The sequence below is a fragment of the Gymnoscopelus microlampas genome, assembly GCF_963454915.1.
Source record: "Gymnoscopelus microlampas genome assembly, chromosome: 17".
Taxonomy (NCBI): domain Eukaryota; kingdom Metazoa; phylum Chordata; class Actinopteri; order Myctophiformes; family Myctophidae; genus Gymnoscopelus; species Gymnoscopelus microlampas.
Window position 1 is genome coordinate 36,465,014 of NC_139954.1, and position 26,077 is coordinate 36,491,090.

At 42.4% G+C, this 26,077-nt stretch overlaps 1 protein-coding gene across 1 annotated transcript in view; it reads right to left on the minus strand.

Annotated features, from left to right (window-relative positions):
• Positions 1-470: 470 nt before the first annotated feature.
• pdia5 (protein disulfide isomerase family A, member 5) overlaps positions 471-26,077 on the minus strand; it is a 68,416-nt gene continuing 42,809 nt past the window's right edge. Inside the window, exons 12-17 of the mRNA XM_084085286.1 lie at positions 24,584-24,654; positions 22,717-22,880; positions 20,758-20,888; positions 14,048-14,118; positions 5,656-5,790; positions 471-4,229 (exon numbers count right to left, since the gene is read on the minus strand). Of these exons, the coding sequence (XP_083941412.1) occupies positions 4,149-4,229; positions 5,656-5,790; positions 14,048-14,118; positions 20,758-20,888; positions 22,717-22,880; positions 24,584-24,654 (653 nt within the window). The 3' untranslated portion in view covers positions 471-4,148. The remainder of the gene's footprint in view (positions 4,230-5,655; positions 5,791-14,047; positions 14,119-20,757; positions 20,889-22,716; positions 22,881-24,583; positions 24,655-26,077) is intronic.

The window sequence follows — 26,077 nt, forward strand, 5'->3', positions numbered from 1 at the left end:
TCCAATTGTTTTTCTTTTGTGGAAGGAGAGGCCGTACAAGTGTCAAAACCCACATAAAAAAATAAGGCGCTTTCACCAAGGGTGTCCATCAGCGCTGACCCCACAAGGGCAAATTCTATTTATTGCAGAGCCTTGTATATTGTTGTTGGACGTCAGGTATGTTTGCACAACATACAAGGAATTTGTCTTTGTGAGGTTGGGTCACAACACTGAATAACAGAAATACTACAGAGTAAAGTTCAATACAGGTCTGTATATCCATCTATCCATGCAGTATATATTCCTAATAGCACTTGTATATAAACACATTAATTATTGTAGTACACAACCGTATACACGACATGTCTACTTACATACAGAGGTGCTTGTGCTCCATTTCTCAAGGAGGTCTTAAATCAACAAGTGATGAGTGTTTGCTACAATACATTTATATAGAATTGAGCTGAAATATGTACGACATAGTCGACATTTTTGTAAAGGTATGACTTTATTCTTTTTTTTCCGCAAGGTCCTTATTATAAGGGGCAACACTGTACATATGGCTGGGCACAGAAAAATCAACAAAGGCAACAATGACTTCTTGGCATAAGTGTGACAAATTCCCACACAATACAAAGACCTTTGGGATAATAAGACAGAGGTGGTCTCAAAGTTAAAAGGCATAGTATGAAACTTTGCCCTGGTGTTTACATAACTAAACAGTAAATATTTTTTTTACCCATCATTTCCCTGTATACCAGCAGTTATCAGCCACTGGAGTAGTGTGGTGGTGGCGTTTACCTGCAGAAACACATTGCCCACTCGCTGTATTTTGGTGTTTTCACCGTTTGATTTGGTAGACGGGGTGCTGGGCAGCCAAAACAATGAAAACACCAAAATACAGCGAGAAGGCAATGTATTTCTGCAGGTAAACACCACCACACTACTCCAGTGTCGGATGACTGCTGGCATGGAAGGAAATGACGGGTAAAATATGGTGTTTTGTTACGTAAACACAGGGCAAAGTCACATGCCATGCCTTTAAGGTTTAAACATTTGATAGGACTGTGGAGGCCCCTTATGACGAACACATGGATAGAGTAAACAAAGGTAACTAATCGTTTCCACCACAAGATAAGAAACGGAACACCCAATTACAGCATTATTTCCATACCTAACTCTGTAAAGCTGAAGCATTCTTCCAACGGATGGTGCAGCAAGTGCCGCTTATGCATACTATGACATGTAAAACTCAACAATGAACACGGAGCACAAAAAATAATGCTTAAATGTCAGAGCGTCAGCTGAGACGGGACTGAACCGCAACATAGCTCAGTAACAACCACAATGTTTACGCTTATAATAGATTGTATATTTGCTTTCACTGACCCAAAATGTCTTATTCAACGCTTCCTGCCATGACAACATTACAATTTCATTCATAAGTTTTGTTCTTGTTGTGTCGGGATACCTATACAAATGTAAACAATTCTTTAATTTGGCGGCCTACAGTTAAGAGCTCAAAAACATCCCGCTGGAATGCAAATTACAAAAAGACTAGTTCCCTTTAATTGTTTCGCTATCCCTGAGAACCTTATTTATTCATAATGAAAGGAACCAACGTCTTGAATAATAAAACACAAGTTCAGCAACAGATAAGCCTTTAAATATTTATAGCGGCTCAAGCAAGGGATTTGAAAAGAAACATACTGTAGCGTTCAAGTCGCCACACAGCTAATGATAACAGACGGGGCGAGGCCGCTGTATTGATGATTGCGCTAGGCTCAGAGGGCCAGCAGGGGAGTGGGGGACGTTGGCTCTGGGGATTTCAATGACTTTGTCATGCCTTGAAGCTGTTGTTTTCCCCACTGGATGAGCTAGATTGCGTGGGAGAACTCTATCCAATGGAACCCATCCCAGACCAGCTAAGCAGAGAGCTTCTCCAAGCATTGTGCTTCCAGAATGGAGGCAAATTATGCTCTTGGCTCCTTGGGTGTAATTTGGCTGGGGTAGAAATGCATGCACATAAAATAGGCTGTGTTCAATTAAGCCAATACCCTTAATCTCCCAAGTATAAACAAGAGGTCAGAATCATCCCAGCATGCCCCCAAACACACAAGTACATGGCCAACAGCTGAACACAGAGGGGAGTGTGGTCAATTGTCCTAAATTCATCTAAGGATAATTTGTAATTATCGTTTGGTTGCTGTATTATCAACATGCATTATTCGTCCCACTTATATTTCTTTCCCCAAGGTTTTGTTTGGGCTCTGTCGAAAGACAAAGCCTAAACTTGCTGGAGGAAAGATGGAATCCCATTCTAAGTGCAGGCCTGTGGTACAGAGGCAACACGCATACCTAGAGGTGTGCGTAGTTGAGCCACTTCAGCACCCTCTGGAGGCCAAATCTGCGGACATATTGACATACAGTACATGCATGTACAGTATACACAGAAAGAAACAGACCACCTCATTACAAGAGTTCTGCATTGCTGGGCGGCTCAACCAACGCCTAAAATAGCGGATCTACAAGCTCACGATGCATTGTATCGTGACGCTTTGTGAGCTTGTAGATCTGCCATTTATTTACTTATAAACTAAGCATAATATTAAGCGTAGCCTGATCACTACGACCAGAACAGGAGGCCTCTGACAATTAATGTTAGGAAATGCATAACGCATGTAGTGTATCAAAGAGCAATTCACATACATTTTTGGCATTTTATGTCCCTACTTTTTTTCCATCTCGGTTGACTTTCTCTGGTCCGTGAATGAAGGGAGCTGGAGAAGCACCAGGCTTCTGCTCCTTAGCAATTTACATAACTACACTTTAGAGCCTGACATCACATCACCGCATATTATGTCCGTAGTTCTGCTGAATCATTCTTTTCAATGCACATTATAAGGCCACAGTTTTAAGCGACAAAAAGATTTAATGATGTCTTTATTTTAACCACATGAACCCAAGCATCCCTATTCTGGGGGTAAACATTCCGTGAAAACAGCAGATCTACAGGCTCACAGCGCATCGTGTTGTGAGCTTTCGTAGATCGGCTATTTTCGGTGAGGAGATTTGGTGTAGAGGGGTAACAAAAGGAGTGGACCTAACAATAGGGCCCTGGGTGACCCCAGTCAATGAAGTATATAGGGTTTAAGTGGTTAAAAAGCACGATTAAGCACGATAGCATGGAACCATACAAAATATTTGTTACTTTATTTCACCCCGATCACGTGAGATTACTCGATGCTACTTTCGCTAGAATGCTGTCCCACAGTTTAAATCTGTATGTGTGTTGAAATTTGTGATACGGTAGAAATCATGTGACTTTGGCCTTTCTCTGGGAGTGTTGATTACACGTTTTATATTCCCCGTTAACCTGTAACAAAGCAATTATTTTTTTGAATGGCTCCAGTTTCTGGACAGGAAGGTTCTGTACAAAAATATCGGAACAAATAGTTATATGTCTATATCAGCATATTCCTCTCCTAGAGACAAGAGCATGGGGGGGTTGAATAAAGGGCTGTATAAGGACCCCCGTGTGGTGTGACATACAGCGCTGTAGCTAGCTGCAGGTGGCCTCTGTGGCAGTGGTTCTCAAAGTGGGGTCCAGGGACCCAGGTCTGTAACTCTGAGAGCATACCAATGGAAGCCATTGGTATGGTCTCAGAGTTATGGGGGGGGTCCTTGAAATTAAAACGATTGAGAACCACTGCTCTAAAAAGGAACAACTATAGCCTCTAATTAACTTCACCACAGGCCTCTTTCAGTCACACAGACAGACACCACCCCCAAGGGCTGTGCAGGGGGGGTCACCAGTATTGCATAGATACAGTATAAGATGTAGCTTTTTTCACATAATGCTGTCACAGTATTTGGGTGACAAGAAACAACGTTTTGTTTGGTTTTTGTAGTTTTTTTTTCTTCTCTTCTCCATCAAAATATCCATGAAAAAAGCAGTCGTCTCAAGTGGTCGGTCTGACTGTAGTAGGTACTCCGTTGGGTATTACAAACGACGATCGCAGCGGTATAAAAAAATAAGCCTTTTCGCTGAGGTCATCAAGTCTCCCATTGTCAGTGCTGATAGGGGCCCCTGTCAAGGTCAAGGGTCACAGTGCAACGACAAGCTCCGGGCCCCGCCCCCTCCGCTCCCCCCACCGCCGCCCCCAGCCTTAGAGCTCCTCCTTCCTCTTGCCGACCTTCTCCTGGTCCCGCCCTCTCAGGCTGCGCATGAAGCTTATAAACCCCGCCTCCTGCAGAAGGTAAAAAGGACAAGAAGAAAAGGTCAGTCGATGAGAACCACTTAAGTGATATTTTACACTTTTTCTAAATATGAGATGTGATTTCCATGATTTCGCTACAGCAACATTTTACACCATATGGTGTCACCATTAGAGTTTTGGGTCCGATACCGATTTTGGAGCGTCCTTAACTCATTGGCTGCCCTGGAATAGTTAAACTCGTCGAAATCTACCAGTGCCCACACTGCAATCCTGTATCTCGGCTCCTGTGTTGTTTTTTTTGTGATGTTTTTTTTACCAAAAAAAGCTATTTATAACGGTGAAAGGGAGGTCGGGATGACATTTTTTTGTTGCAGAAGCACAGTGAAACCCTCCGTGATTAGAAACCATCAGGGGATCGATCATACTGGAGATAAATATTCTGTGACTACTTGAAAAGGTAAGAAAATTGAAAAATCGCAGGCAGTCTGGGCCTTATTTAGTTGTATATACTCTGGAAGTTAAAGAGTTAATCAACGATAACCGATTTGGTTTTCTAATGGATTTGAAAATTAAAGTTCCTATTTGAGAACATTGTACTTATAAACAAACAAAAATAAATAACAAACTTCATTGTCTTTTACCACTGAAGCCCCATTAAAAAATGTCAAGCTCAATGCGACACGTTGTGAGCTTGTAGAGCTGCTTTTTGTGTGCCTAAAATGCCATGGCTAAAATAGAGACCCCAGGTTGAAAGTTGTTAAAAATCAAGACACATCAGCTGCATAATTGCCGATACAGAAAATGGCGAATAATGGCCAATGTACAGTATCTGACTATGGTCTGGCTATGGTCAGAGTTAGCTCCTAGTGCTCTGGCACATGGTTGCACACCACTGTTCTACTGTAGATAGATCTTAAATAAGAAATATTGCAAGATTTCTGCTCCTCACTCACGTGTATGATCTAATAGATTTTAAGTGGTGTCATAATAGTATTGATTTATTGTAAACTCCGTTCCCTCTTTTCAGTCTATTGACACAGTCAGTTGATCCACCGAGGATATTAAAGCCCCTGCATCTTACCTGCATGCACAATGAATGATCCGATCTTGTCCTTGCGTTTACACCTGGCTAACTTTTAATTAGATCAGACCACCTCCAGACATGGTCTGGCAGATCTAGTCACATTTTGATTTCAAAGTGTGCTGCATTATTTCACACCTTGCGTTTTCCTTACCCAGATAATACACAGATACAAAATCACATTTTAATGCAAGGTGTAAACAGGGTCTAAGAGATTAAATGTTGCTACTGTAAATAACATGTCACTATTCAAATGTTCTTAATGAGTCTAGGCTTCATCTGGAGAGGTGCGATCAGTGTCATGGAGGTGCAACAGAGACAAGCTTGTTCACTTTTCCAAAGTGACAGAACAGGTGAAAACGCAGTGCGACCTACCCCTCGATCTCCGTTGTATTTTTCAGCAAACTTCCCATAGTTGTAGTAGCTGAAGGTCGGGTAGCCCTCCACCGCTTCCTGCTTACACAACTCATGGTTCTGTCCTTTGGTGCAGTCCACAGCAGCATAAGCAATCTGAAGTGGAAGAGAAGACCTATTAGCTTGAACACGCTGCCATAGAAAGCGCACCATTGACTTCCATTATAAAAATTAAAGTGAGATGAGCTCGAGACAAACATACCCTCTTATCCCATTAAGACCTGGAACGGATCTGTGTCACTTTAGATTTCTTTGGCTATTCAAAAATAGCAGATCTACAAGCTCATAGCGCGGCACCGAGTGCCGCGCTACGAGCTTGTAGATCTGCTATTTTTTTTAAATCGTGAACATTTTTTTTAAATATTTTTTCCCGAAAATTTGTTAGGATTTAGATTTTCTTTAGACGCGGCCTCAGGTCTTAATGGGTTAAAGATGGCTGGACTCCTGCAGAGCCACACTGTTATATTTTAAATCCCGTCTGAAGATGAGCAGGGTGCTCGAAATGTCACTCAGGTGGCACCAAATAAGTCATCAAAGGGAGCTACAATGTGCAAACCTTTATTTATTTTTTCTTAGATGTTTGGCTTTTGAAGTTTAGCACCGACCACCTTCAATCCCTATTAAATCACGTCCTTAACCAAAATCTTCAGATTCAGTTATCTATTTTGAGTTATTTTATTGTCGTTTAATTTGCTGGGTTTATATTTCCGAATCCTGTTTTGGATTCATTTGAATTCCCTCACTCACTTTCACTTCTTATTGCGTTTTTGTAAAGCATTCTAACCGTTTAGAAAATGGATGCATGGTTATAAAGTTTATTAGCATTACTATTGATCAGAAGTACATCAAGGATGCATGCAGCAAGAAAACAAATTTCATGCTCAATAATTCTCAATAGAACTGAATACCAACTGTAAAGTGAACATTTACCATAAATGCCAAACGCACCATGCCCAACGCATTCTGCTGTTTCCAAATTTTGCCATGAAGTTTCTTTCTCCAAGTTACCAAATAAAAAAAAGACATACTGTACATTCCTCTCCTGCTAGAGCTAGACCATTTGGAGTGGATGGAGGAAGTGAAAAAAAACTAAACAAAACAAAACAAATAAACAATCACTCCTACGTAAAAACCGAGAAGATGTACATTGCAAGGCCGTTGCATCGATGAGGCGTACAATCGTACATGCCTACTGGCTGATACATAGAACACTCTGGGTCCTATTTTGCGTGTCTTAAGTACCAGCTCTTATGACTTAACTTAAGACCTGGAGGCGTGGTCAATGCTGTTTGACCACTCAAAATAGCCAAACAGCATTGGCCACGCCTCCAGGTCTTAAGTTAAGTCATAAGTCACGGTGCAAAACTAACCCCCCTCAATGAATTTGTCCGTCCCAACCAAATAAACCGTCCATGCCCATGTGTCCCCTCACACTGGATAGAGAATTGATACATTTGATAGTTTGACAGCCAATCACAGTGTGCTCTGTCTCGGAGCAATGATAGGAAGGTGCTTGTTGTAATTATGTAATACAGACGCCATTTGCGTTTTTCTTCAATGAACATAAACACATGATTGTCATGGAATGTCTTGCTCTTAGCCACTTTCAACATGGTGGTGTCAATTTCTTTTTTAATCTACATATCTACAAGCTCACAATATAATACAGCGGTGCAAACCAATGAGCTTGTAGAGCGGCTATTTTTGGAACATATTTTTAAGGTATAAAGTAGGGCTTAAGTGGTTAATAGTCAGCCTTGTTTTCAGGCATCCAGGAAAGCCACCCGGCCCCTGTGAAGAAGTGAATAGAGATCTAAAGAGTAAATATTGCTTAAAAAAGGATAGCCTTTTATGATGGTTAGCTTATCAGTTGTTGTTTTAAAGCATGCCTCGGGGTGCTCTAATGCCGAGGTGATTTCATGGATGACATGACACAAGCTGTATACTAAGCACTGCTTATAGGTGTCAAATGTAACAATAAATAAATGTAATACATGCGTTATCAGTACACATTATCTCTATAGCCCAGGTGATCAAGACGGATCTGTCCGATTCTTCATATTTCATCCTGATTGGCTAATAGTGACTACTACTGCCTGGTGGAGACCTGTGCCCCGAGGAGTACATTTTTTTACAGAGGACTGATAGAGAGCTTCCTCAGATGGCGCAATGACAATTACCTAAAACTCAATATCAGCTAAACCACAATGAGCTTGTGGCGGTCTAGCAGAGAAACAGGAGGCCCACGGTACTGGTTGTCATCCAGGGAGAGGAACTGAAGACGGTGCACTCATCCAACGACAATGGGGTCCTTGCCAAATCAAACTGAACTGGATTTGACTTGACTTTGTTAAGCTTTGTTGTTCTTGTTCTGCTGTATGTCTATTAGTGTGCAAATTCATTGAGACAGAGGGAGACAAGTCCTTATAAGTTTTTCCATGCTTGGCCAATAAAGCAGAGTCTGATAGACCACAAAGTTAAAGCCAAGACAGTAGAACAGTGCTTCAAATATGGATGTTGCAGCAAAGAAGCTACACATTTTTAAAACGTGTAAACTGGCAGTGCAGAAGATCTATACCAGGGCTGTCAAACTCATTTTAAGTAGTTCACAAACCTAATTAGGCAAATTGCAACTTCATGTTGGCCTCCTGCTGTCAGTCTACGTTCACAAAGGCACTTCGCAAATTTCATTTCTTATGAAGATTGAATATCAAGCATTGCTTTTTTACAGTTGAAGGCTACAAGAGGCTGTTATGGTAGCCCCACCCTTTGTTATTAATAATCCATTTGCATTCACTCTTTAGCAGACACAATGTAGAACTAACAAAACAATTTTTAAATGTAGGCGACACAATTACACCCATTGTCAGGCCTGCTTCCAGCAATCAAACTGAACAAAGTTAGCCAGATCACATTTACAATAATGATAAAATTCCCATGAATCACAATGTTGACACTCAATATTTCCTCATGCACTTTGCTTACATGTCATAGTGTCACTCATTTTTTACTTTCTCCTTCCAGACACATCTCCCGGCTTTAACAACCTGCCAACATCAGGGACCAGTTTCTGAGCAGTTATTTCTATACTGACATTTAGACGGCAGCTGCAAGCGCAGTTTGAATTGGTTCATTATGGAGAACACCTGCTCTCAGAGATACGACGTCCCTCACATGCAAACGGTCTTTGAGACAAAGTCGGTCATCTTGGCGTACATCGTCCCCTCCCCAGGTATTGATAGAATGAGTCCACAATCAAAGCCGAGGTACACTGAACATCAATTAGTTTCACTTGGAGCTCCTCCGGCACATTTAATGCTGCACTGATGACAAATGGCATTGAATTAGTGAGAGTTCCTGCTCGAGCTGAGTGAAGACTGGGGGGAAACGATTCTGAAACTCACTTTTCTGTTGTGATATTTTTTTCTTGTACCGGTCCATGTTGTAATTATTCCCATGAGCGACACGCACGTTGCAACGAGGGGGAGTGAGAGCTGGGCTTGCTCTGGAATAGTTTCATATCCCACAGGCCTGGTTTTAATTTGAAAGACACGCTCATAGTATTCCATTAACCCATTAAGACCTGAAGCCGATTCTACATGTCTCCTAATCCCAACGGTATTCTGAAAAACGTATGTTTCTATATCAGTGGTGCTCAATCTTTTTCATGTCAAGGGCCCTCACAATTATATGTATTTGGCCGCGGACCCCCATCAAAATATGTTGTTCCAGGGACCCCCAGAAACAAAGATTTGAGTTAAAAATGTTCGCTTTAAAAATATATATATTTCAAAGATTGGCACACATTTTCATGATTTTTCAAAAATAGCCCAAAGTGTAAAATAATGCGTTTTAGCTCAAATCTAAAAAATGACACAGTTCCAGGTCTTAATGGGTTAAAAAAAAGGTTGCTGCTGCCTTGCATGTCAACATTAACATAATGATATATAATGCCTCCGGGCCGCGGTTGAAGATGCATAAAACAGGAGAGAAGTTTGAAAAACACAGAGAGGAACTTTTTAACAGCGGAAGCCAGATATACACACACACGCTATACACCCCTTAACTGCCCACTGCACTCCGGTGCTCATCTCTGGGTATAATCAATCAGGTTTTCTCCGAATTGACAGCAGAAAATGAAGTCATGGAGGATTGTTTTTCAAAGGTCCACAGCCAATTCCGCTATTGATCCCTCTTCAGCTGATTGAGAGCCCCGCCGCATCTCATTGATCCCCACAGTCAGTTTTGAGAGCAGCTGCACGTTGTCACTTGGCGTGAGCTCAAGAGTCTGGGCCTATGGCGTTTTTATCATTAAAGTGCAGCCCTGTGCTCGTGCTGGGCTGGGAATACTGAGAGCTACACGTGTTCAGATCGTCCTTCACTACAACGTTCGCAGACATTATAGGATGAATTACAAGTATGACCAGCGCATAATATACTTGCATCCAGGAAAGCATTAAATTCGGGTCAGCATAGTGCACATGACTTATGCAGATGGCCGTTTTAGTTTTGACTACAGGTACACGTGTACTGCAGAGTAGAAAAGCATGGCCTCCTACTGACTGCCGTTGGGCAAACTTGACTTGGCAAAAGACAAGGTTACAGTGCAGTTATTATTACGATATCACCATGTATGTTTGTGGAATAAACACTTCCAACCCACGCTCCCACATCAATTTACTGGTAGTCACATCGATCAAGAATTCAATGAGGAAAATAAAATAAACATCCCCCCAACAGAGTGGGCCCACAGCCATCCTTGCTGCAATAGAGTACAGAAGTCCTGACGTCACTCGTTCATCCCCTGGTTCGTAAAGTAATTTCGCTATGGAGAATAACATTGGGTCATCTTAGAATCGTCTCTCATAAGAATTGTGGTCCAAAAATAAACAAACTGTCTCTGCGATATAGTCAGGGAGGAGGTTCTGTATCCTTTATGATAGTCACTCATATTTGATACAGTCTGTTTCTGGTGAAAATGTAACTAATTCGTCGGAAGTAACATTAGCGTTTTCTCACCGTCATTTGATGGTTCATATCCATAAGAGTAAAACCGCCAGGGTCTTTTTTTTTTTTTTAACACAGTTCTTATTTGACGCGATATTAAACACGTCTACGGGAATTCAGAACGGGGGGGGGGAAACGCGACCCAGGTAGGATGTGTAAATTACGTCAGACTTTGGTGCTCTATACAGTCCACAACGTGTAGCTCTAACTGGGTGAATTCAAAGCTAGTGTGAGGCTTGTTGTGTTTTGTCTATATCTATGGTGAATGGAACGAGGCAGTGCAAGCTAATAGACTGTGATCCATCCCGGCCCGACCTCATATACTGTGGGCCATGCTTTATAAATAATAGTGAGGATGAAGGAGCAAAGTGGTGCCCCGCTCTGTTCTAAGCAGACTTACTGTAGTCACTGGACTAAGTACAAAAGTTGAAGACTGGAATGGAACGAGGAGATAAATGGTGGTGATGGGGACATCTAGAATCAGAATGAGGAATCTGGACATTTAGCCTGTAATCCATCTTGTACTGGGCCAAAATGATTATTATTCTTACTGGCTTCTGAAGATTTCATTACAGAATCGGTGAACATTCAATCTTCATTACTCCCTCCCTTAGAATGAGTGCTTATCTGACTGATGTGCCTTAAGGTCGAAGTAGTATTATGGGAACAGTACATTCAGTTGCTGATGACGACCTACTGAAAGTTAAATATTTTCTTTTGAGACTGAAAGGAACAGACATACTGCAGGCATACCGCAACCACCGGAAAGGTATCGGGAGACTTGCCGTTCGGAATTCACAGTCATTCGAGACGAGAAGTAATCTCTCACTCCTTTGTGTGCAGAGAAGGGGTTGCTGTCACTGAAAAAAAGCTGACGTGTAGATATATCCCCCTGCGGCGAGAATCACCGCTTTGACACATCCTAAGCAAATCTCGACACAAACAACATCCCCCTGCTTTCATGATGTTGTCAGGGGGAATTATGAATAAAAAAAAGCTTCTTGAGTTTTACTGTAACATCGACCTTTCACACCATTTGAGATGGATTTGTGAAACACAAAGCTAGATGAGCGCGCCACATTGCCTGAGAGAATAATTATCTGTGGTTGACATTAAACGCTGCGATGCGTCCTTGTAATCACAGCGCAATATACTGACATCTTTGTTTTTTCAACGAGTGTCACTTCGAGATGATATACGTTTGCTAGACACGTGTCCTAATTAGTTCAGTATGTCTGGGTGTGTGTGTGTGTGAGCGTGAGTGAGTGAGAGTCACAGGCTAAAGGGAGGGTCTGATGCTTTCGGAAGGCTGAGTCCAAGAATCAGAGATTTATCCTTTGTTGCTCGTCGGTGTTGCACACCGAAAATAGCCGATCTACAAGCTCACACAACGCGTTGCGCTGGACATGTTGTGAACTTGTAGATTGGCTATTTTGGGTGTGTGACACCCGCACGCAACTAACTATAACTCAGGCAGAGAAAGAGTATGAGGAGGAGGGAGGGTGTTGGGAGGTCACTCCTCAGGGGAAAAGAATAGGAGTGAGTAGGCCTGGATGGAGGATAAGTGAGAGTGTACTGTTATTAGTGTCTGTACCTCGGATAACCCTTCAGATAAGCCTAGTACAGACTGAGGAGATTCTACTGGCTTAAAAGCTAAGTGTCAGAATTCCTAAGTGACACATGGAGCCACATACAGCGGGAAAGAGGAACCTGAAATATCATACTAGGATCACATTTTAGTTGCATTGTGTCATGAGGCCTGCAAATAATGTGCACTGTCTGACGGTGTCATTGAGCATAAGGCTACCGTCCAACATGTGCATACACCATGTTGTGTCTTTCCCCCCTCCAGCATATTTTCAAAATCTGTCCCGACTCTAAAGGCCCCGACACACTGAAAGCGTCAGTGACGAGAACGTCACTGGCGCGTGTCAAGTTAGTTAGTAAGTGGGAGAATTTGAAGTGTCAAAGCGACTCTATTCAGCGGCACCGCACTTAATAATTTGAACCACATCACACTGACCCGTATGAAAGGAGGGACATTACGTACCAAAACACACACGCACGCACACATGCACACACACTGGGAAACTCAATTCGCTTTCTCTCTCTCAGTTCCGTATGCACTCGGATTGCGAAAGACTTGAACCTGCTGTAACATGGTAGGCTACTTTTGTACGTCGTTCTCCTCATCCATATTTTTGCCGTTTAAACTAAGAACTGTTGTCACCGGCTAAATACGTGGAAGACAGGACTACTGCAGTTTCACAGACAAACGTATTATCTTTCAGGATCTGTGCACTGCAGACCTTCATCTCTTTCACTAAAAACTGTTTCTCTAAAGAGAATTTAGAACGGTCAGACCATACAAGTATGAATTCATCAATTCCTTGATGCAATACACAGTCTGTGAGACGCGTCAATGCTCCAAAATAGAACCGTGCTCTGAAAGACACATCAACAGGTTTTGACGTGTCCACTTGATAACTCCAGTGTGGCTACAGCCATTAAAAAGAAAATGCATGTTTCTTGATGCCAAGTGTCTGACGCTTTCAGAGTGTCAGGACCTACCTTACCTCGTCTGTTCACACATAAAAATCGTGACGCAAAAGCCTAGCTTCAAGTTTAGTACAGATAAAGAAAGAGAATTATGCTGTTGAGTGTTAAAAACAAGCCGGCTCTCCCTTCCCCCTTTACACACACAGTATGGCATCCAAAGCCAGACATTTTATTCTCCTATAACTAGTTCCTTAATAGCCCAATATTGTACAAAGGATATAAACTCTTTCATTAATTTGCAACTACTTGCTAACAATTAGTAAGGATTAATTGGGGCGGCCATAGCTGAGTGGTTAGTGAGCCCGCCTGGAGGAGCCAGAGGCCCTGGTTGCCCCAGGTTCGATTCCAGGGCAGGCCAGCATATGTGTCGATGAAATGAAATTTGTCCCTGAGCAAGACTCTTAACCCCTAATTGCTCACAGGTTCTCATTGGAAACAAGACCGCAAGGACTTTCATGAACGACCTGTTAAAAGGAATTATCCTTATAGGGGCTTATTGACAGAAACCGTCAATGGCTTTAGAATAAGCCATGCAAAATGGCTGTGTAGTTTTGTATCTTTTGTAGCTGCCTGATGGTAGCCAGGGGGAATGGCTTGGTGCTATGGCTTTTGGTACAACGATAGCGCGTGCCTGGCCGCGGTACGCAGTAGTAGCGTGAACAGGTTGTGGCTGGGTGTGCGGTGCGTTTCAAGGCCGTTTCTCACATATTAGCTGAAGGGAGGAAAGCTAACCTCCAACGAGGTGATGCATACAGTATGTATACGAGTATGAGAGGGAGACGCTAACCTTGCGGTCCTCCTTGAAGAGGTCGGCGGCTGTGGTGAAGTGAGGAACAGCGTTCTTACAGTGCGGACACCCTGAAACAGAAGGCAACACACAGAAACAGTTATTACAGTGTTTTATTACAGTTCATCACGCCTGAGACTATATCGTACACAACACAAGATATGTCAGATACCCAAACCATAATAACATAATAAATTATGCTCATGCACACGCATGCATGCGCGCGCACACACACACATACCCCTAACATTCGTCATTTACTTCCACTATCTCAAACACACACTAGGGGTGTGCCGATACACTAATTTCACCAAACGATACGATACGACATTTGGCTCACAACTTCGATACGATTTCAATACGATACGCACTTCTTTTTATTATGAAAATATATGGGGGAGAAAAAAAGGAAATGCAAACAAATAATTCTGTTTTTGCATTATTCAGACATGCAAACTTGTAGCTTTTCAGCTACAATAGCCGTTTTGAATCCAAATAGGGCAATAGTGTGACACCTGACCCGAATAAAAAACAACATGTTGTCACCCTTTTCACCTCGGGGCTGTTTGCATGCCTGATTATAATGATAGTAAAAAAAAAAGAAAAAAGGTGGAAAGGGGGGGGGGGGGTGTTTCAAAACGATATATATTTTTTCCAAAACGATACATATCGTCACAAAAACGTATCGCGATATATCGTGGGACAATATATCGGCACACCCCTAACACACACGCAGGGCAAATAAACAGCCCCCGTCATAACATAATGGTACGTTCCTCATAGGATTAGCCCGCATTAGGGATGGCTCACACGTATTTTATGAGGAGTAATAAATCTCGTAAATATGACAACGCATGCACTCTCCCCTCCAGATGCCATCCATACATGTCAATGGTGACGTGGAGGGCGCCGGGACTGAAATACAGATCCAAAATAGACCCAATGGCACAGACTGGCTTGTATGGTGAGGTTAACACATCATTCCGTAAAGTACCATTTTGTTTGTTGTATAAACCTGCAGCATCAGCCCTCTCATTAGTCTATTGCTATTGACATTGGTGATGAACCAGGAAATTACTATTGAGTGCAATGCTGTGAGCTGAGATTAAGTCAGTTAAGTTTAAGCGTATTCTAAGTGTGTAGGTCTGATTTAGCTGAGATCAAGTACATGCAGCCTCAACTGCATTAACCGTTGAGCCATTTGGAGCTGTTCTTTTTTAATACGGTGAAACATCATTGATAAACCCATGACACACTTATCTCGCCAACAACTGAGCTTGAGTTTTACAGGAGACTCATCCTACTTTAATAGACCTTTGCAGCGAGTGATAATGTCAATTCAGGCCTTTCAGAGTACTTCACATCTATGGCAAAAAATCAACAGGACTGCCCAATTACTAGGCTAATCATGCTGTCCATGCAATTCCAGGAAGTAGAAATGCCACTTGGACCGATCATTATACACATTTTAATGACTTGCTACCATACGCACTTCAACTCCCCCGGGGGACTATACTTGGTCCTGTCCTTTTTTTCACTCTACACCAAATCTACAAGCTCACAACGTGTCACAATCTGCTATTATTAGACATGCCCACAATAGGGACTCTAGGGTTCATGTTGTAAAAAAAAGCAACACAGAAACTTTTACATCCATAATGCATAGCGATTTGTTTACTATCCATTCTTACATCCAGCTGAAACAGGGTTGGCTATGGGATCCCTTACTTGGGATACAAAATGACAGTTGACAATTTCAAATACCTCGGAGTGTCACAGGACAATCGACCAGCACATTATTGACACCCAAAGAAGGAACCACCAAAGGCTATCAGTCACCACAAGCTTAGACTGCCCTAGCGTGGCTCATACTGTATCTGGCATAGAGGGGCGGGTTTAACATCTCCGGAGAGAGAATGCGTGTGATCCCATTGGTTCACCGATCTGTCCGTCAGCCCCCGCCCCCGTCATCACAACATTACGAGCGACGCCCACTGCACTCTGGTTGGTTGGGGAAATGAAACACTTCCTATACCCGGAACACCAACACGCTGGTCCAGGCTTTTATTTTTTTAGCAAAATTAAAAAATAAAAGCCTGGAGATCGAGGCTACCACAAGCTAAAAGGGCTTCATGTTGGCCCTTCTCCTCCTACTGCTGTACCAGAGCATTATTCAGCCCATCATACTTCACTGTTCCATCCGCTTCTTTAACATGTTATCTGTTACTGTCCAGGCCAAATTCACACAGAACTAAATAAGAAAGCCACTGCACACATTGCACGCTGGTCTGTCAAAACTGATATTGACACAGGCTATGACCCCTTGTGTCAGGACTACACGACTTGTTCAAACTAGTTAAATTCTAGATGATTATAACAGCTAAAAGGGTAAAGATTTGGGCCCCTTCTGATCCCACAAGTCATTACAGCATTAGCACAGTGATCGCATTCTGCGTGTTGGGGCTTTATAGACTCCAATTACAGTGATCGATGACGCCGGCAGCTAGGATGAAGTCTTCATTTTGTAGCATGCAAGCACAGTTAGCACACACATACGCACACAAGGCAATACCTGTACCTCAGTTAAAGCGTCTTTTAGATTTGCTTCACTGACCTTGCTTTCACCGCGGCTTGCAAAGCTATTACATGCTGATGTTCTCTTGGCATTAAAATGGCACCAAATCCTTACATCAACGTTCAAGTTTTCGGAATTCTGAGCAATAAAAAAATATATACATAGGGGAGCCTCAAGTTTCTCCAGAAGGAGAGAACAAAGTGACCATGCAGATAGGTAATTTCTAACAGCGTATAAGGGCTGGCTGAGTACACCAGAAGTGGATAAAAAGCACAGGGCATGTGATTGCGGGAGTTCAGGAATATTTTCTTGACTTTTTCAAAATCCCACATTCCCCCATGGCCTCACCGCAAGCTTGAAAGCCGCTAAAAGCCATGTCTGTTGTCAATAATGACACCTGCTGCTCTCATCTCCCTCTCCTCCTGGGAGAAAGCCTGTCATTTTCGCTTTCTCTTGACGTGTGTAATTACTGTCAGAGATACAGAGAGCAGAGGAGCACAGTCTCGTTAGCCTCAGCTGCTTCTCTTTGCTCATTTCCACAGAGCAGAAGAATGTCTCACCCGTCAGACAAGTGCAACTCTAAAAACCCATTTGTACTAAAGCAGTACGAAGGCGTCACGTGCCAAAAATAGCAGATCTACAAGCTCGCGATCTTGTAGATCTGCTATTTTTGCCATGCGACGCCATCGTACGACGGCGCATGAATGAAGCATAACGAGGGGGCAATGCTAATGTTGCTTCGAGCAATGACTCGCTGAATCGTTTTAACGGAACATCACTTAACACAATTTATGCAGTTGATTGCAGATGGGTATTTAGTACATCAGATCGGACCAGTGCGTTAATTTAATAATTATGTTTAACAAAGAGACGATTAACTCGGCGCCTCCAGAGGATATGGAGTGTGTGGGTGACGGAGGGAGGGGTGGGACTGGGCGACAGCTAGCTCCAGTCGCGCAGATCTGAGTATACCCCCCCCCCCTCCCAACATACACACACCTCTACCCGCTAAACCAGGGGTGGGCAACTTTGATGATGGAGAGGGCCACCAAATTTCCATACTCACTCCAGAGGGCCATATTGCATATTGTTGTTGTCGGGCAGAAACCTCTTATTTCCATATTTAAACTTCTTTTCGTAAATGAATGCCATACTTTGCCATTCTTTGTCACACAAAAGTAGCAAAAAATAGCCGATCTACAAGCTCAAAACGCGTCGCAGTTTTGAGGTTGTGGATCTGCTATTTTTGAATTGGAATCCTGATTTTTTTTGTGCTATTTTTGAATTGGAATCCTGAAAAGTAACATTTTTATTTAATTTCAAATGCATTTAGTTATACTTATGTTAACTTTTTGAATTTAAATACAAATACATTGGACATAAAAAAGACAATAGAATTTTAATACTAGTCATTAACACATTGCCTGCCAGAGTTTTTTCAGATTTTTAGCTGTTGCCTGCCAGGGTTTTGCCATGTTTTTGGTACCTGTTCGCGTAGCCACAGATTTTTTTCCTCCAGTATGATTGATCCCCAGATGGTTTCTAATCACAGATGAGATTCAGGTGTGGTTTCACAAATGTCAACGAGGTCATTTTGACCTCGTTGACATGTTTGGTTGATGTTTCAATATAGCTCAAAAGCAGTAGTTTTAAACCAAAAAACAAAGTGAATTGTTTGTCCGTTTGAATTTTAACATTGAAGTGAATGGAGCAGCAAATCTTCGAACATTTTTAGCTCCTAATCTGTTCATAATTCGACAAGGGTTGAAATTATAAAAAAATGCAAAAAAAAAAAAAAAAATTTTTTTTTGAAAAAAAAATTTTTTTTTCCCCTTTTTTCCAAAGACGTATATATACGTCATTGGCAGGCAACAGCTGATTTCTAAATGACGTATATATACGTCTTAGGCAGGCAATGTGTTAAGCTACTAGCTACCAAGCTAACTATAGACTGAAGTAATTAAAGCGGGTCATGTTCGCATGTTTGGAATTGTAACAGCTGAAATCAATAATATATCAGCATTCCAATATTAACCTGAGGGCCGCATTAAGTGAAGGTGGGGGGCGCATGTGGGCCCGGGGCCGCCAGTTGCCCATGTATGCGCTTAACCTTTGGGAAAGAAAAGACCATACGCGGTTGTGTCTGAAGCAGTCTCTCCAGTCACCATGTATTAGCGAGCGGTTTCATCTCTGCAAATCCACCGATAGACCCCCTTGCACAGAGAAGGTGCAGATCAGACATCTTTAAACCGAGCAAGGGGGGTGTTGAGGGCGTGGGTGTAGACAGAGAGAGAGGAGCGGTTTGTTCACATGTGGCATAGCGCTACTTCTGGAGCCACGCTTTGTTGTGCAGGGGGGGGGGGGGGGGGCTACAAAAGGGGGCCGTGTGAAGAAGTCTATGAAGGAGGGGACGCTGCACTTCCACTGTCTGTGAAGCCGTTATCAAGAAACAGAGAGCAGAGAGCTCTGAGTCTGTGCAAAGTCCCTTTGTGGCCGGGAATAGAGGTGCATGCGTGCGCGTTATAGCATTTCCGATTGTGCGTGCGTGCATGTACTGTATATGTACTGTATGAAAAGGTATTTGAGCAGTTTCATCTCGACAAATCCCCCTTGCAGACTTAAACTATTACGACCTGGAACGCATCTGTGTCACTTCTTGATTTGAGCTAAAAAAAAGCATTCTTTTACACTTTGGCTATTCAAAAACAGCAGATATACAAGCTCATAGTGCGGCACCGAGTGCCGCGCTATGAGCTTGTAGATCTGCTATTTTTGAAAAATCGTGAAAATGTGTCCAAATCTTTGAATATTGTTTTAAAGCGAACATTTTTAACTTCAATCTTTGCTTCTGGGGGTCCCTGGAACAACATATTTTGAGATGGGGGTCGGCGGCCAAATACATATCATTTTGGGGGTCCTTGACATGAAAAAGTTTGAGCACCACCGATATAGAAACATACGTTTTTTTCAGAATACTGTTGGGATTTAGAAGACATTTTTAGAATCGGCTTCAGGTCTTAATGGGTTAAGAGCCTGCAGTGTATTATGTGCATAATATACAGACACTTCTGTGTTTGTGTATTTGCGTGAGACCCCCAGAGGGAGTGTTGAGTAATGGGGAGGCAGAAAACTGCATTGTGTGTCGGCTTCCGACCAAAAAGTCTATTCTCAGCGAACTGAGTCATCCTCTGCTCTCCCTATGGCTTAGGTGGAGTTTATATATTGTGATGATGACGTGCTTGGCACTTGGCAGTCATCACCATCAGTTACGTACAATACATTTGGTTGATCAAACCCAGGATATGAGGAAACTGTGTGCAATAACTTTTCACACGCCCTATTAGGAGTTTGTTCGGATCATCTAAGGTGACGAATTTGAATGGAAGTTAACAGTATATATATAGGTGGCTGACTGTCTCAATGTGACAGGCAAGGAGAGCAGTTATCTCAGTTGATAGATTTTTTCAAATTATATTATTAATTAAAAATGATAAAACTGGGCGCCTGAGTAGCGTAAATGTACAACACTACTCGCCCTCCTACTACCGCAGAGAGACCGGTGTTCAATTCCTGGTGGTGGTGTCTTCAGCTTGGCCCGGGAGCTCCGACGACGAACACAAACGGTAGTGTTCACGAACGGGATGCCTGCGAGGGGTCATGTCCCCGTCACTGCACTAGCGACAGGGACATTGTGAAACCCCACGCTCACTGCACTGAACCGCTAAACGGCTGACAACTCTGTGTATCGGAGGAAGCATTTGGTAGTCTATACCCTCCCCATGCCCAGACCAACAGTGGGAGGTTTGGGTAGTGACAGCACACATGGGGAATAGGCTCTAATATGCACAGCAGCCATATTGGAAAGACATTGGGCCTCTTCTTACTTCCTTCACAGGTGTTACCAATGATACTAATGAAGGCTCTGTTCCATTCTGGTCAGGGTGCTGATATCGTGCATGTTGGCTCACTAGAAACACTCCATTCTGGTTCCCAAATGGCCCCTTATGGTGGGTGTGTAACTCTGAGAGTGTACAAATGGAACCAAATGGACCCATAATTCATTCCCAATATGGCTGCTGTGCATAGAGCCTATTGACAAAGACAAATGGTGTGGTGGTGTAGTAGTAGTTCTTACAGGGAGCGTAGAACATGACCAGAGCGTGCTTCTTCTTCTTCAGTGCTTCTCGGAAATCCTCTAATCCAAGATGGCTGACGCTGGATGGCTTGTCCTCCCAGGACTGCTCTGGTGGAGGGGGAGCTTGTGGGCTATTCAGGCGAGAAGGACGAAGAGAGTAAAAGAAAACGACATGTTAGACATACTGCATGGCTTTTAAAGAACCGATCTGTCAACTAGTCAGTAGCCCCACCAACAGAAATCATGGAGACATTATGCTGGCATTCTCAGTAAGACTGTAAGTTTAAGGTCGGGTCTGTAATGCATTTTAAGTGCATTTATAATGCATTATAAAGCATTATAATCTTTTATAAATATGCATAACCACTTATAACAAGGTTTATGAAGTATGTGCTGAAGTAAGTGCTGGTCATAATGCATTATAAGTTCAACGAAACGGCACATTATAACTAACTACCATAAATTAGTCAGTTATAAAGTGTCTTTGTCATAAGTTGTTATAAAGAGTGTCATGAAGCCTTACAAGTACATTAATATAATGCATTATAATTGCGCTTATAATGCATTAAAGAGACATACTAGCCTCGATCTCCAGGCTTTTATTGTTTCGTTTTCCTAAAAATGTAAAGCCTGGACGGGTTTCAGGAAGGGTTTCATTTCCCCAACCAACCAGAGTGCAGTGGGCGTCGCTCGTAATGTTGTGTTGACGGGGCGGGGGCTGACGGACAGATCGGTGAACCAATGGGATCAGGCGCATTCTCTCCACGCTGATTTTAAACCCGCCCCTCTATACACGAAAGCAGGAAGGCTGGTGCAGCCTATTAATATACAATCTTAACGCATTCCAAAATGGATTAATTGAGAGTTTTCACAATAATACATTCCTAATTTATGGTCAAAATAGATTCCAGATTGAAGACTTAAACCGTCTCTCTACATGTGCAGCATATCCACAGACCACCGCCACGAATCAGCAATCCCATGGACAAGAAAAAGGAAAGACCCTATAAAAACGTGTAATATACTGAGACAGATTGCTGATTTAACAACTGCTCCTCACTGTCTTGAAGACGTCAGATGTATTAAAAACTGGCCTATGCTAACCTCTGCTCCCTTGCTCTTTCCTTTATGGAGCCTCTAATAGCCACAGCCGTACTGGTGCAATCACAGGTCTATTACACTTCCACAATGACCTCTCCATGGGTCAATCCCTTATACTGGAAGGTCGTTAAGATCACCATCGGTGCTGATTGATTCCGCACGCCACAGAGTATGACACGAGAGTGGGGTGGAAGAGAGGAGGATATGACTGGTTGAGAAATACAAGTATGTCTTAGCCTCAGAACAAAGGAATGTGCCAGAGTTTATATCTTGTCTGTTTGTAAAACACACTAATCCAGTCCGGGTATGTTGGCACAGGGTGAAGATGGGTCCCAGGTGTACTGTAGTGTTGATTTTGACAGCAAATATAGATTTTGTTTTAGTCATAGTCTTTTGAATTTTTGTTTTGTTTGTTTTAGTCATATTTTAGTCATCTGAAATGCTTTAGTTTTTGTCTAGTTTTAGTCGACTAAATATCTTAAGATTACAGTCGACTATATCTACAGTTGATTTAGTCGACCTAAAATATATTTTGGCGGTGCCTTGATGGCGTCGTAATGGCTGATTTTACACTTGGTTGCACGCCGAAAATAGCCGATCTACAAGCTCACAACAGCTTGTAGATCTGCTATTTTCAGCGTGCAACACTGATCTCTTCTCCACTTGTTCCTCACTAACATTTTAGTCTAGTTTTTATTTGTTGACGAAATTGTCAGTATATTTAGTCTCAGTTTTAGTCATCATAGCTTAGTTTTTATTTTGTTTTCGTCAGTGAAAAAAGGTAGTCGACGAACATCTTTCGTCATAGTTTTAGTCGACAAAATCAACACTGGTGTACTGGAACACATTGTGACTCACTTATGCATGTACTCGATGAGCTTGTCCTTGTTGCGGAGCTGGGGCAGCGTGTACTTCTCCTCGCCCTTCTCAAAGTATTTGACAGTGGGGAAGCCGGAGATCTTGAAGCGGTCGCCTACCGCCTTGTGTATGGTCGTGTCCACAGCTGCCAACGCACCTGGACTCTGTCGAGATATACATCCAGTACAGTACAATACCTTATTAAACCATCATTAAATTCAGAGGGTGTGGAAACAAAGAAGTGCACGTCTTTTCCCATGACCCCTGCGAAACGTAGTGAATGAGACCCATTACACAAATTGGACTGACGAAACTGCTTCAAAATTACCCTTTACATTAGGCCAATTAACTTCCATTATCGCCTCTTATTAGTTGGATGCTTAGAAAACCACCAAGGACTGAACACAATGAGCTTTTTCACCCATCTACCTGTTAGTTAACGCATATAAATGGACTGTGTTACGCCAGCGTGAGCAGCAAAGGAAGGAGGAGGGCTAAAATAAACGACTTGACGGCTTCTGTGGTCTCAAGGTGAAGAGCCCCCCGGTGCATCTGTATTAGATAATGACCAAGGCTCTTGCCATTGACCTCCAAACGCCGGGCAGGCAGCCATGCACGAGGAGCAGGTCCAAACCTCGGGCCACGGGGGGACACTCACAGGATGAGATAATGGCCAAGATCACGAGGCCGAGTTTTATAGAGCCCCCGGCTGGGGACCTGGCCGATGACCACACCCCCACTAATCAGAAACACAACGCGTAGCAGCTGCACCACGAGCCTTAAGGCTAAGTGTTGTCTTACTTACGATTGCGTTGTTGAAACTCGCATATGTCACTGCAGTTTATGCGAGGTACTGTAGTTCTACAAGAAAACAGTAATGAGCGTGTATATGTACTATATGTATTGTACAGTGCGCAGTGGTGTAAAGTAACTATGTACATTTACTCAAGTACTGTACTTGGTATTTTTTACTTGACTGGAGTATTTCCAATTTGAAGTACTTTTACTTCTACTCCACTACTTCTCAGAGGCAAATATTCTACTTTTACTCCAGTACAACTATTTGAAAACTTTAGTTACTAGTTACTTTGTAGATTTTGATTATTAACACAAAACATACATTAACCACTTCACAAGCTCACAATGCAATGCGACGCATTGTGAGCTTGTAGATCTGCTATTTTCAAAAGATTGTTAATACCTTTTATACATTTGAAAACTTGTGAAACACATTCTTTAAAATTAGTACTTTCTACTTTTGGTTCTTTAAGTACATTTTGATGCCAACACTTTCGTACTTTTACTCAAGTAAATTTTGAATTCCAGACTTTCACTTGTAACAGAGTATTTCTACATTGCGGTATTGATACTTTTACTTAAGTAAGGAATGTGAGCACTTTTCCCACCACTGACAGTACACGTAGATGGTGTACACTCATTAAAGAACAACTTCACCCATTTTCAACCTATCTTCATATAATAGGTCCTCACTAATGCTCTGATAAAATGGCAAAAAAGAAATCTACTCGGTCTGTGTCTCATAGGAGGACTGTGGACAGTTCAGAAACCCATCTAACAGTGACTTTTTTATTTACACGAGAACAATGGCTTCTATTATTGCATTGCAACTTTCCAGGAATACAAAGCCTGCAGTATCTATTAGCTTGGATTCCCCATGGATGATGTCACTGGTAGACGGGTTTCCGAACTGTCCACAGCCCTCCTCTGAGACACAGACTGAGTAGAAACAAACGGTACCATGTTATAATGAGCATTAGTGAGGACCTATTATATGAAGATAGGTTGAAAATGGGTGAAGTCGTCCTTTAAGTAAGCGCACCGCACACACAGTCTGGTAGGGACTTACGTTTGCATCCTTGTTAAGTATCTCGGCAGCTTCGTCGTACTCTGGCTTCATCTTCTTACAGTGTCCACACCCTGCAGGATGAAATATGAAGTTAAATAAACACACCGCATGAGTCACTAATAGCAAAATGGACACAAAATGAATGCAAACGGCTCAGGCTTTTTTTCCGCTAATGTAAAAACTGGCAAAAAGGAAATGACCTAAACAAAACCAACACACAAGAGTGCCTTAATTGAACAATTTGATCTCTCTTACATTACATTACGTATTCTCTGCGCCGTCTTGACTAATCAGGGTGTCAAAATAAACCTGCCGTAATTCACTAGTTTCCTTCCACCTGTTTCCATACCTTCTTTTTTTTTTTTACGACTGAGGGGAGGGGGGGGGGGGGGGGGGGTATCTGAGTTCAGCAACTTAACCCATTCAGACCGGGAACGCATCTCTGTCATTCTTAGATTACGTTGGGCTATTCAAAAATAGCAGATATACAAGCTCATAGCGCGGCACCGAGTGCCGCGGTATGAGCTTGTATATCTGCTATTTTTGGGAAAAATCGTGGGTCTCTCAATATATATATATTTTTAAAGCATATACATTTGTAAATCAAATCTTTGCTTCTGGGAATTCTATAAATGTCTTCTAAACCTTAACAGTGTTTTGAAAAAAACGTATGTTGCTACAATATCAGTGGTTCTCAAAAATTGTATTAATTTGGCCGTGGACCCCCCATCTCAAAATATTTTGTTCCAGGGACCCCCAGGAGTTAAAAATGTTCTCTTTAAAAATAAATATATTCAAAGATTTGCACAAATCTTCACGACTTTTCAAAAAATAGCAGATCTACAAGTTTATAGCGCGGCTCATAGCGGCCGCGCTATGAGCTTGTAGATCTGCTATTTTTAAATAGCCCAAAGAAATCTTAAAAATGACTTAAAGGGTTAACAGCCCCCCCCCCCCGGCCCCATTGAGCTTTACACGTCAACCAGGCTCTGTGGTAGAATGTCGGGAAGAGATTAGAGAGAGTCTAGGTTCTCACCTCGTAATAAACATGGGGGGGGGGGGGGGGGGTCTTACCAGCCATCTCTGACATTGTAAATCTAAAGGGGTGGAGGAGGAAAACCTCGGGCACGTATAACACCAACCCAGAGGGTTTTAGTCATGTCTTATCGCCCACTACACACACTTCACTCATGGGCCACTGGGCAGATGTGTGTGTGTGTGTGTGTGTGTGTGTGTGTGTGTGTGTGTGTGTGTGTGTGTGTGTGTGTGTGTGTGTAGTGGTGTAAAGTAACTAAGTACATTTACTCAAGTACAGTATTTAAGTACAATTTTAAGGTACTTTCACTTCAACTGGAGTATTTCCAATTGTCTATACATTTACTTCTACTCCACTCCACTACATCTCGGGAGGCAAATATTGCACTTTTACTCCACTACAATTATTTGAAAACTTTAGTTACTTGTTACTTTGCAGATATACATTATTATTACATT